This window comes from Schistosoma haematobium, chromosome 2, assembly GCF_000699445.3.
Source record: "Schistosoma haematobium chromosome 2, whole genome shotgun sequence".
NCBI lineage: Eukaryota > Metazoa > Platyhelminthes > Trematoda > Strigeidida > Schistosomatidae > Schistosoma > Schistosoma haematobium.
In genome coordinates, this window is record NC_067197.1 from 29,164,634 (window position 1) to 29,178,394 (window position 13,761).

A 13,761-nucleotide genomic window follows, 5' to 3' on the forward strand; every position below is an offset into this window, starting at 1 on the left:
GTAGAACTGATCTTTATCGACGCCATTGCTATCATTGGTGAGTGCATAACATTGGATAACATTCATTGTAATTCCCTCTTTCTTTGTTTTGAAGGATACTTTGATGATCCTGGATCCATGAGATTTCCATCCTATAAAAGCATTCTGTGTTTCTTTGGACAGCAACAGAACAACGCCCTGAGTGTGTGGAGCATTTAACTCTTTGTGGCCGGAGTACAGCAGCAGTTCTCTCATACCTAACCTTTGCTTTCTAGCTTGGGTCCAATGGGTTTCACTAATCTAGAGAACCGCCAAGTTATATCTCCTCATTGCAATTTGACTGGCCCACCCGGTCTCACAAATTGTCCGGAAGTTCCGTGCACCCATAAAAATTGTTGCTCTGGTTGTCAGAAGGGGCATCGGTCTCATGAATTCTGAAGAATCTCGGCTGTCATCACGAGGCGTCATAGTTCTTCCTTCAACTCCCAGTGCAGAGTTTAAATGGTTTGGTTAGTTTATTCTGGATAGTGTTTTTAGTAAGGCTGTTGTCTATGGGATGGGGCTGCCGATCTCACTCCCAACCCTCTTTCTTTACCCGGTATTGGGATCGGCAGTAGCCTTAAAGAGCTGTAGGTGGAGTTATTACAAGTTGCACCTGTCTTAAATTGCACTATATCGGGAATTGTTAGTGAATAATCTGAAGACTTTTATTTAACATATAGACCCTGAAAACCTGTGATATCTTAAGTTATATTTAAGTCAAGAGTATCACTGCTGTACAGTTGAAAACTCTTCCTGCTGTCAAATGTATGACACTGAGATCGATTGAACTGTCGTATATATATATATATATATATATATATATATATATATACATATATATTACTACCATCGTCACCAGTATTTCACAATTGTCTATTCTTGATAGGTTTTTATCGTGACCTATTGTTTTTGTAGTCAAAATCAGATATTTAAAACAGGTAGTGTTTTTATTGCCAGTTGTTTATATCTAGTTTTTTTAACTGTTAGACATATCTCAAAAGGTTTAGGTTATCCAGTTGTTGATATTTTTGACTTAGGTTTGATCAGTTTTGGTTGGTGTATGGGTATCCTATGAGGATTACCTCAACATAGACTTTTTGGCACAATTTGATATAAAATAGATGGAATGTGGTTAGCAATGGAAGCCAGGACGCTCGTTTCGTTCTATTTGGGACTTTTCAGTTTAGTCCTCCGGCATCTCAGAGTAGATGTTCACTCCAGGACTTGAGCCCAGTAGCATTAATTTTAAATGGCATCGCGTTATTCACTTAGCTACTGAGTCCAGAAAGCCACTTAGTTGTACAACAGATTGTGATTTAATTCAATTTGAAATGGTTTAGATTATCCCGTCATTAATATTTCTGAGTGGAGTTTGAATAAACATCTACTCTGAAATGCATTTAAATTCGGCTGACAAGTCCCAAATAGGATTAAACTAGAATAATGGGTTTCACAGCTATCTACATTTCATCTATTCTATATAGTGAAAGGTTTATAATGACTGAAGTTTGGGTGATCATTACGAGAACCTAATTACGGAGATAATATATCTTGATTAGCAGTGGTAACTTATTATTCATTATTATGTGAACGATAATTACGACTGTATCAATCCTATATGCTATAAGCTAGCTAACCATGCCTTAATGCTTTGGCTACATTGGAATAGTGCTAAGCAAGATGAAATATGATTTTTTTCATCCAGCTCACTAACTTATTCAGATAATAAATAAAATTCAATGAATAACTCGGTTTCCATTGAATTAAAACCAATTATTTTTGAATAATTATCTCAGTACTCTACCAGCTGAATCATCAGAGCTCAACTTAGTCACCTTAGTGTTTGTTGGGAAAACCAGATCTATGTTCTAATAAACACTTCAGTGGGATTATTTCGTCTGTGGGGTATGTTGCTCTTCATTTTATGCTATATAAATGAATTTTATATAAATATAATATCTTGAAGTGTATATCATACTAATTGTACGTCAACATCATTTAGTAAATTGATTTGAGAGTGAACAAGAATGGAATAGAAAATATTTTGGCTAAATTATTTTGGAATTCACTTCTTAAAAAATAATGTTACAAGTTAAAGTGTTTTGAAAAAAACTTCTGTATAACAATTTATATATTCATTACAAAATGTAAAGGTCCCAAGCTTGTAATTTAAAAAAATCATGAATTTATACCATTGAAAAACTAAAATTTACTGAAATGCAAGTACTTTGTTATCTGACACTTAGTATTTTATAAAATTCATTGAAATTTCATTAACCGGAAGGTAAACTAGTGGTAAACGATCAGGTACATTATATAGTTTAGATACATTCGTTTAATTTAGAATTTACTGATCAGTTATGTCAAAAAAGAAAACTATATATCTCCCTGTTGTAACTTAGAAAAAATACTGGTATTGATGATTGGTATGGCTACATGTTATAATTGTGGAGAAACTGATATTTGTTACTTGTCACAGCAGAATAGGGCTAACTCAATGTAAGAAAGATGAGGAGATTGCAAACGTGAATTTATCTGAACCATGTATAAATGTATAACAGATACAATCATTGATGTGATCATTGATTCAAAAACCATCTTAAAATTACATTGAATTATGTACTCCTAATAAAGAAAATCCTTTTTTTATACCTACATTTCATTATTTACTTTTAATTTGTATCAATAATTACTGAACGTCTAAAACCTTTCTATTTCATAAATAAGTCATCATTGGGAATACTATGTAGTGTAATTTTAATATCTAATTATTATATCACATTGTATATTCCATATTGAGCTAAATGAACTCTAGTTACTAATACTCTTCTTTATCCTTCTACAATGTCTCAAGTTTAATAATAATCAATCATAAATATTGATATTCAACTAGAAATGGGCTTTCATTTCAACAAATAGGAGAAATATAAAATCAAGAAATGAATAACATTTCTTTTATACTTATTAAACTTATTATTTGATTCATAAAACACAGGGAATTAATATTTTATATCATCATTATAATCATCATTATAATGATTGTTTGAAGCGATTGGTCTATTTCATGGAAGTAAGCTGTTTATTTTTATGTTAAATATTTGTAAATAATTAATTAAAAAGAATAAATTGAGACTATATTATACAAAATCATTTATATTGTACTTTAGTACAATAAGGACAATCATGTATATCCAAAAAAGTGAAAATACTTTCATTAGATAGAACTAGAGAAGGAAGCTTCATGTTACATTTAATCGACTAATGATCATTTAAAATAACATTGAACAGCTATTTTAGAATTATGTTTATACAGTTTATTCATGAAGGTGAACAAGTTTTGAAGTGAGAATAAAATTGAATGAATAACATCTTATAATTATGGATGAATTAAGCTTTATTATGATAATTATTAGTACTGTCATTAGTTCATGCATACATATAACTGTACAAATATTAACTGAAAAGAAAACTTTTCACTATTTATAAAGTAATCAAATAACATATACATAAATTTGACTAATCTTAAAGGTATTGTGAACAAATACAGAAAAAAAAGCAAAAACAAATAAACATAATCTTAGTTCAAAATGTGATTTCTAGGGTAATTTGATTGAGTTTACTTTTGAGCACTACAATTTAAGTGAGCTATAATAGCAATAAAAAAACAACTATAAGGAAAGGTAATCTTATAAACCTCAAAAGTACTATATATGGATTGTGAAAAGAAGTAAAACTTACGTGAAAGAGAGCAAAGAGAACTTTTAAATAAATTGTATGATGATCATGCTTGATATTATTTAATAAAGATTAAAAAAAACGAACTCATGAAACCTATTATCATGTTCACTAATATCAGTATATTGAAGAAACAGAATTCAGGAATATGTCTTTAATTTATGAATACACTTAAGTACACTAGAAAGCATGTAATTATACACAAATACAAATAATAGCAATAGTAATAATTGATATCGTTGATAATGGAAATTATTGAAAAGTTTTCGTGAATGACAAATTGTTAGGTAGATGATGTAGACCAGCTTGTAGATCAATAGGTGAATAGGAAGACGGACATAAAAATTTATAAAAAAAACTCGCTTTGGAAAAGACAGTCAATCTCAGTTAATTATTTGTTCATTTGTCTTTTTTTTTAAAGGACAGAACTAATTAAACAAATAGGAAATTAACAATTAAATAGAATTATAAAGTAACGATGGGAAATGACGTCTATATTGATGTCCAGTAGTACTAGGAAGATATATTTTCATAACAACTTTTTCAATCAAGCAAGTGACTATTCATTTTTAAATTTGCGAAGAAAATATAACTAAAAAAAATGATGACTGACAAAAAGAGACTTGTTTTTGTTTTTTGTATTTAAATGTGGTGAATCTTCCAGGAAGTGATAAAACAAGAGACTAAAAAGATTAATAAATGTAAAAAGAATAAAAGAGGACATTACAGAACTAAAATATGAATGTCACCAACTGATAACCCACTTCTTTCTAAGCTTTCACTTTATAATTTCCATTTTATTGTATTATACTGCTAATTGGAAACACTAGTAGTTATTAAGATCACAACTGAATTCAATTGGAGAATAAACCAGCAACCAACTGGGAAGGAAAAAGTAAGAATAAATATTGCTATATATATATATATATATAACAATGAAACTAATTCTACTCGTTAGTGAAGATTATAAATGAAATGGTTATTGGTGATAACAAATCAACTCTAAAGGAGGGTAATAATTATCACTATTATTTCTAAAAATGCACCTACTGGGTATGGACTAATAAATAACTAAGTAGATAAATAACTGTATGTATTACTAGGAATAAATAAACAAGATGAACAAGAGATATAAAATGCGAACTATGATTCTATTTTCTCATTGACTGTTCTCATTAACCACTTAGCTAACAGTAATAATGATGCATGATTGATTACATGTTAACTTACAAATAGTTCCATAAGAAATAAACAAAATGTAGTGTAAATATAAATGTGTGTGCGTGTGTGTTTGTGAAAGAACAATACAGTACAAGTAAAACGAAAGCAAAACGATTATTCTTGTAAAGGAAAAATCGAGGAAAGAACAAAAGACAAAATGGTAGTAGTTATTGTGAACGTTAAAAAACGAAGTGTGTAACCAAAGAAATTTGTATAAATATATTTTTATTTGGGAAAAAACAGGTCAATTTTCTTACAGCTAGCTAAAGGAAAGGCAAGAGAAAAAGGAAAAAGAGAGCAGAAAAGTAGATAACTAAACAATATAGTTATGTTGACAGAATTCTACAAACAGAAAGAAAAATCAACTAGTATGAATGTTCTTGATGAATAGCATTTTTGGGTTGTGTTTTTATAAAGAAGATGAAATAAAGGCGAAATCTGTTTAAATAGTAAAATATTAGACAACTTTTAGTCATACCATAAAAAGAGATTTGGTATCATTCGTTAATCCTTTGTTCTTTGAATAACTTGGAAGAAAAAAGAAATGATATTAAAACAATTAGAAAAAGCGTCACAATCAGGTATGATTTAAACAAAAGGGGTAATAGTAAAAGAATGATTTGTTAGATAACAAAAAATTAAAAGTCAAATGAAATTAAAAAAACTTTCTTTAACTGTATAGATGTAAATATGACTTTTAAGTGTATACACGTATGTAAAAAAAGACCTGAGATGAAAGAAACTAAAGTAGTTTAATTAGGTATTTACGTTAAGCGTTAAGTTTTCCAGTACAGTGAATCAAAACAAAAGAAAGAAAGCTGAATAATATATTTGAAAGACATTTGTTCATTGATTCATTTTTGTACAAGTGTGATCTCTCTTAGTACTCAATGTCTCTTAGCATGTCATCGATACACTTTTGTCACAAGTTATTCCCTATGTCCAATGATCTATGCTCTTACTAAAAATTCTTAACATCATCATTATTACTACTAGCAATATTATTAGTATTGTCATCATTGTTATTATTATGTGTTACTAACACTCAAATCTCTTCTTAGACTGACTACTGTCAAAAGGAACATTCTATTTTTTTCCGTGTTCTTCAACAAACATTTTTCATGAAACAATTAATTACGGTAAATTACTAATATATTGACCATTTTGTTTATCTATTATCTGACTTGCACTCGTTCTTCTGTAAAAATATTTCTGTCAAACATCAATATGAAATTACCAAATGTATTATTTCAATTAATGAGGGTGTGGGTTTTATTTATTAAAACAGAATAGCAGTCAACCATTTGGTCAATTAACCAGACATATGTATAACGGAGATGCCTGTTACAACAAAATGCTATATATATATATATATATATATATATATATATATATATATATATATATATATATATATATATATATATATATATATATATATATATATATAAGGAAAATAGGGAAAAGAAATATTTGTGTGTGTGCACATATGTAAATGTGTAAGTGTTGAAAATCTCTTATTGATAAATTTGGGAAGCAAGATATATGGTGGAAAAAAACAGTTTAAGAGGGTGGTAAGGTTGTACTATTAAATATTTAATATTATCACTATTAGTATTACCAACAGTAATAGTTTTTTCCCTGAACGTTATACAACAAATATCGAAAAATTCATAAAACATAATAATAAGGCAAATCAAGATAAAAGAGAGAAAAAGGAGCTGAGAAGGCACTCAATCTGTTTTGGCGGTAATACAAATGGTGTGTAAACGTGTATATATCCAACAAACAATATAATTTAATAATATGAGGTTTTAGTAATATTAATAGTGATAATAGTGAACTATGGTAAAGAATAGGAATAAAGTTATTTTTATAAGTAATGCTACATTATTTCTCCATTTTTTCACGATACATTGAACAGTTAAATCCAGTTATATCAGTGAAAAGTATTCTCTCGTTTTTTGCACAAAAGAAATTATACTACTCATTTTGTAAAAAGTAAGTTAGTTGTTGTTTACAATAACATAGGCATATATATTTATATTAAGCGAAGTGAAAGTAAAGTGTCTCAAATTACGAAAGTCATATCCTGTTAAGAAATCGAAATGCCATGTTTGACTGATTGATCATTTGACAATACTTGTCAGTTAGTTGATCATTTGATGATTGAACATTTGAAGGAACCAGAAAAAATCTAACTAGTACACTAAGTACTCATATCTGAAATATCAATATTGTCGAAATCGTTAAATCCTGTACAAATGAGTTCCTGTCAAGTCAAAAAAGAGAATAAAAATTTCAAAATAATGATAGCTTAAGAGTCGAAATCTTTAAAAGTTGAAAAGTGTATCAAACCGTGTTATGCAATAAGTTTTTCAAACTTTAAGGAATAAAACTTCAAAACACAACAATTTTAGGACTGATTATATCGAAAAACAGCAACAGTTGTGGAAGTATTTAGATTAAGGGAATGTTTTAGTTCTATTTGAAAAAGTTTTTCTTTGAAGGCAATCCGCTTGGAGTCTAAGCAAGAATCTGGACGTCGTGGTAGATTATACAAAAATAATGCCGAATATTAAACCCACTACAGCTAACGACAGTGCGAACATCATAATTGAATACTTTAGTAATATTTGACTTATCAGAAAGACTACATTTTACATCACTGTAAAAAACACAATGTCAGAATGAGTAAAAGTAAACACAAAATAAAGAACTGCAAACAGAAATAAACAATTATTCATCAGAATTTCACTTCCACATTTGTGACGGGTCTCACGAGCATCAGATACAAATCACACAAACAACCACATCGAGAAATCATTCATTTAACAACGCCTATCTATGTGAGTCGGAAAATCTAAATAGTCTTCACATATTTTATTGTATTCACAAACTGATTGTTAACAGACGTCATTCCATAGACTGTATGTCACAACTGAACGCTAACAGTTGATATCGATGTCCATATAAAAATTCAAACAGTTTATTGATTAGGAGTAACATAGATGAGTTTTTATATAGAACACTTTCCCTTTATGGAACAAAGTAACTCATCAGAAGCATTGATGGAGTTTTCTAAGTATGTTAAAAGTGTACACGTTTTGTATTTTTAAGTCATTTTTATTAAGAACTCATCATTCATTTCCCCTGTTTTGTAATAGGTTGATTATAAGAAAAGACTAAAAGTTATCCTTATGGTACAGGTTTACTCATAAATCCCCTTTTATTTGAACTCTGAACTTTCACGTTTCACGGCCAGCAAGATATCTCTAATTTGAAATGAAACGGTTTTAATTTTTGACTGCAAATGAATGGCGATGTAGTGTGATCTTTATCCAAAATCATCTATGAGGTACTATTTCACCGCCAATGTAGATGTTTCCACTTAACAAAGCTTACTGTTGGAATGCCATGAACTCCTTAATACGGATAGTTACTAGCAAATAAGCTGCTATTATTAACACTTTTTAAGTTGAACTAATATCCGAAGACCACCTAATTTAGTGTAAAGTGCATTGAGTAAAATCCGTGCGTGGCAGTTTGATTTCATCTACTTTCTTGACACCATTTGACAAACATCAGTTGATTAAATAACCAAAAGGCTAATTGTCTTGTTGATAATGCAAGACATTTAAAATTTTGATGGAGTAGCTATTTTGGAAAATGATGAATTTTCCCCACCCATTTTGTAAAGTTATTTCTTAGAAATTTAATTAATAAATTCAGTTACCTCGTTTGGTAGATTAGCTTTTTTGAAGCCTGTTAAATCATGAAAGAATGCAGTTATTGAGGTGTGCTTACTAAGAGGAATAAAAGATATTTCGTTTAATACAGCGACAGATACTCAATGTAAATTTCGAAAACGGTTGGATCCTTATTTTCAGTTTGTACGACTCATCTCCTAGTAATCAGTAGCCTATTGATTTCCGGTAGTAATTTATTTTTTATTTAGAGCTGATAGATACTGTATTCCATCATATTGATTAAAAACTGAATGTTAATTAGTGAATTAGATAACTTATTAGTAAATATTAAAATTAAACTAGTTAAATTAATGGATTGTGTTTTTAAAAAAATCAGTGAACTTCATTAGACAATTGAAACATACTTCATTCGGATAAGCGATTCCTTCCATATGTTCTGCACCACAAGCACCAATGCCTAAATGAAAATTAAAAATGGAAACATAATTATTTGCTGATTAAAAATATATGAATATATACATAAAAAGTATCAACCCTTCGAATGCTTAGTTTCTCTAATTTAATACGCAAGTATTTAGCAATGAATGGAGTGGAGCCAATGTTAACATGTCTTTTTTGCTTTATCATCAGTAATTTGTGTTTTTGGTGCCTGAAAGACTGGAGCATTTAGAGTTAAATGTTACTAACAACCTGGTGAACTGAAACTAACTTGTCCTGATGGTGAACTTTGACTTTACGGTTTTCGGGGGGGGGTCATACTAGGACAAAACAGCTGTTCAGTAATTCATGGTTTTCAGTCATATCTCAAATGAGATCAATCTATAACGAATACTGTCTGAAGATTAGTCTCCACTAAACTGCTTCATCTAAAATATATGTTGAATTATTATAATGTTTATGAATAATTCCTTATCACCAGTGTTTGTACTTTCTTTTCTAAACCTACTTAAATAAAATTATATATATATATATATATATATATATATATAATTTATCGCTGAAAAATTCCCATTATATTAAAACACAATTGTATTGTTCTTTCATATAACTTTGTTTTAAAAATTTATTTGCAGTAATAATTTCCTCCATACATTGAGCTAGATTAGTCCTGTTCCATTGTAGCAAGTAGCAGTTTCTTCGCAGTTGCAGTAAATAGTTAGACCAGTAGCAGGATAACAGTTTATTTTTTATTAAAACATCAGGTCCTTCCAGAATCATACTATTAGTATTATTAGTATTTTGTGAAGATATAACATTACCCAGTCATTTAGTTGGAATTCTTCGAACTGTTTTTACGAATGACCATATCTGTTCGTGATGAAAACTATAGTGGAATTTGATTAAATATTTTCGGAAAAAACCATACATCTAATCCTAAAAAAGTATATTATTACACGTTTGTATTTCTTTTGATCATGTATGCCTTTGGGTGGATAGATATCTCAAATTATTTAACTTGAAATGTACAATATAGAGGTTTATTCATTCATTCGACAATCAACAAATTCTCTAATAACACATATTATTTCATTAAATCAGTAGGTACTAGTTGAAATATACATAGGTATTTTAACGACTTATTAAGAAAAGAGGCAACTTTGATTCATAATGAGATCTTGCTTGTTCATCCTTGATAAGCTCATAAACTAAGGTAAAATAGCTATCCAATAGTCTCTAGCTTACTATGATTCCCAGGCTGATATCGATTCGTGATATAAAACAACTTAAAAATACTATTTAAATGTATATAAAATCTTCTGTATGCTGTTTTATATATAAAGTGTGAATTAAGGAAATCTGAGGTTAAATTCAAATTAATTCAACATGATAATATTTCAGATGACATTATCAATATAGTTATCATACTGGGACTATTGACAACTTTCTAAGTTTGGTCGGATAAAATTCTATTTTCTTGATAATCATAATTTTGTTATTTTTAGACAAGACTATATTGAGAAGATGACGATTAAGAGTAGTGGGATCAGTAATATCAAAGACATTCCTTATTAAAGTATTATCGTAGTATTTGGGACTGTTCATCATTGCTAGTATTTATTTGCTTCTGTACCACAACATTTGGTATTGCATCAAAGTGAGTGATCTGCAATTTTGATTATTAAAACTGTTACGCTTACCGAAGCTATTCTTCGCATAGAGTATCAAGTGTTCGGAGCTTCTATATACCTTATCCAGTCACATTAATTGAGCACTAATCTAACACATATTAGCTATCAGTATAGGGGTTGTGGAGATTGTTAAGTTTTGATTGAGATCATGAACCGATTAGTGTTAGAACAACATTGAAAACCTGGAAGCACTGGACGGCCGTTTTGTCGTATTCTTGGACTCCTTAGCAGTGCACACCCACGACCCCGCTCGCGGGATTCGAACCCAGGGCCTTCAGTCTCGCGCGCGAACGCTTAATCTACTGGACCACTGAGGTGGCATCCAATGGTTTTAATGTCTAACCTCAACCAATCCACGAAGCTGCATAATAACTACTCTGATGGCTTTTTGTACAAAGTGTTTCATTTCAGTTTCATTTTAGAATTCAGGAAAGGTGCGTTAATGATTCTGAGTGTAATATTATCAACAAAATATATTATTTAACCGAGTTTTTATTTTTCTATCTCCTGGTAATGCATAATGGCGATGAAATCTAGCTTTTAATTATCAGACGTTTTCACGACCATCACATGAGAAAGCCATTAGCATGGGTTTGTAATTTCCGTTTGTTGATATGTAGAACTTCAACTGATCAGTTTCTGCTGCTAATCGAGCATTCGGTGTAGATTGTCTCAATATAGAGTTGAGTGGAATCCTAGATAGGGTTTTCATCATATTTTAAGGTTGTCAGCCGGATGTCCTCATATTTTGTGTGACAAAGAACTTGTACTTTATTGATTCTAATGCTTCTAAATATCCTTGGAAGATTTCAAAAGTTAGAATCGATGTCGTACTTGTTTAGCTGCAATATATCACCAATGTTGAGTATCCCCAGATAATCGGAGTCTTCAGTACAGCTTTCTCAGTCGGTGCTGCAGTCTTTCCTTCTGAGCTTTTGGTCAAGGCTAACAATTTTCATGGACTGTTTTCTCAGTCCGAACTGTTCTGAAGGAGTACTGTGCAAAGACTATACTTCGTTAATATTCCTCTGAAAAGGAAACTAGATACGTGAAGGCGCAAAAGACTACATACATTCAGTCTTCTATATCAATACAGGAGGTCAATAATCATTCATAACCAACAATTCCAGCAGTTTAGACTGCTTGCTGATTAAAACTTTAGGCAGTTGCTACAAGAAGCTATGTTTTTGAAAGCTACAAAACATCTAAGTACAAATTATCTATGAGAGAGGATAATCTTAGTAAACACTGGATATAAGCAGCACATTATCATCTTAATTACTTTCAGTACATTTTGTTTATCTATTTAAATTGTAATAAAACGATAGAAATGACCTAATTGATTGTAAGTTAAACTAAATCCTGTATGTTATGTACGTATGGCTCATTTGATTGAGTGACAGAGTACTGTTATTGTATGGATAACAGTATTACCGCACACACGTACATACACACACAGCCATCCACATATAAATACAGATAAACACTTTAACATTAGCACACATCTATTGAGTAGTGTTATTTATTTCGTATGACCTTTGTGAATTTAGTACATTTTATGTGTCAGAATGTTTTTTAACTTTTATTTTTATAATTTACTGATTTTTTTTTGTTATTTGCTAGTTTCATAATTCATGGAGATCATATTAAGGTGTATAGACCATTGTACGTATATGAGTATATATACACACATGTAGATAGATCTGTTTATGTGTGCAAAAGACTAAATGTACTCATATCTATTTAAAGTGACGATAAATTAAAGTATTGGTTGTATTGGTTTTCTCTACTGTAAAATCATACTAAATGAAAAAAAAGTAGCTGAATCTATATTTAAATACGTCAATTTTCAGTTCAGTTAGTAGAATCTTTACTTTCCTTCATATTAGTTTAAAACAAAGTTAAATGTGAATATTAAGTAGCTATTTCTTCCTACTATGCAGCTCTCCAGCCATGTACACCCACTATACTACAAAAGATTTATTCCCATGACTTCTAGATTTCTCGGAGAGCAACTTAATAGATACATCATTAGGTTGATATCTAATCATTCTGATTTCCGATTTCAATAAACTTATAATATAAACTTGAAGGTTCTGGTTTAGATTTCTTGTCTAGTGGTGGATACACACACTAGTAAGTAGTCTTATACTATAAAGAAACAACTGAATAGTACTCTCAGATTTTTTTTTGTTGACAGAAATTCAACAGAAGTTAGTCCATGAGAATTATCACTTGTACATTTAGAAAATCTGAATAAAAATGAAAGGTGAATAGTTAAAAAAAGAAGTTACATTAAACCTATTCTCTCTTATTTAGTTCAATTGAATTACATAGAAACTAATTTCTCTGATTAATTTCTAAATAAATGAATAAACTTTAAAACAAAATTTGTAAAAATTAACGTATAATTATTAATATTATTTTTATATTATTCATTAAAAGTCAATTTAATAATTACTAGCTCATTTGTTTCATAACAAAGTTTAAATTATATTGAGTTTTTGTAATGTATTCATCTTTTTTTTTAAAAAAAAAGTTTTCACCGTCAAACATTCATAAAGTTCATTATTAGTCTAGACATAGTTGATAATAGATTGAATCCAAAATAATAAAACAAAAATTATTGCAGTAATAAGAGTTGACTCGTTTTTCATGACGAATTCTGTTAGATGTTTTTTTCTAAACTTGTATTAATACATTTCAGTTTATGAATAGGTTTAAATGCTTTAATATATATATATATATATATCTTGAAAGTTTAATCACTTTCTACAGGAGTGATACTGTGGTGTGGGTTACTTATATGCACATAAGTAGTATATAACGGTGGTCAGGTATAGAATGTATTTCAGTAGAAGATTGGGAAGGAAAGAGCAGGAACGGAACAAAATTGGTATGAAAATGCATGAACAATCAAGTAAATGATATTTGCAAAGGAACGG

The 13,761-nt window shown here is 29.7% G+C and overlaps 1 protein-coding gene across 2 annotated transcripts in view; it reads right to left on the minus strand.

Moving 5' to 3' along the window:
- Window positions 1-6,213: 6,213 nt before the first annotated feature.
- The window catches only part of MS3_00006663 (uncharacterized protein), a 57,608-nt gene continuing 50,060 nt past the window's right edge, over window positions 6,214-13,761 (minus strand). Inside the window, exons 5-6 of one of the 2 annotated variants that reach the window (XM_051214868.1) lie at window positions 9,092-9,144; window positions 6,214-7,249 (exon numbers count right to left, since the gene is read on the minus strand). In XM_051214868.1, coding sequence (XP_051068048.1) covers window positions 7,187-7,249; window positions 9,092-9,144 — 116 coding nt within the window. In that variant the 3' untranslated portion in view covers window positions 6,214-7,186. The remainder of the gene's footprint in view (window positions 7,250-9,091; window positions 9,145-13,761) is intronic. The other variant, XM_051214867.1, reaches the window with a different exon arrangement.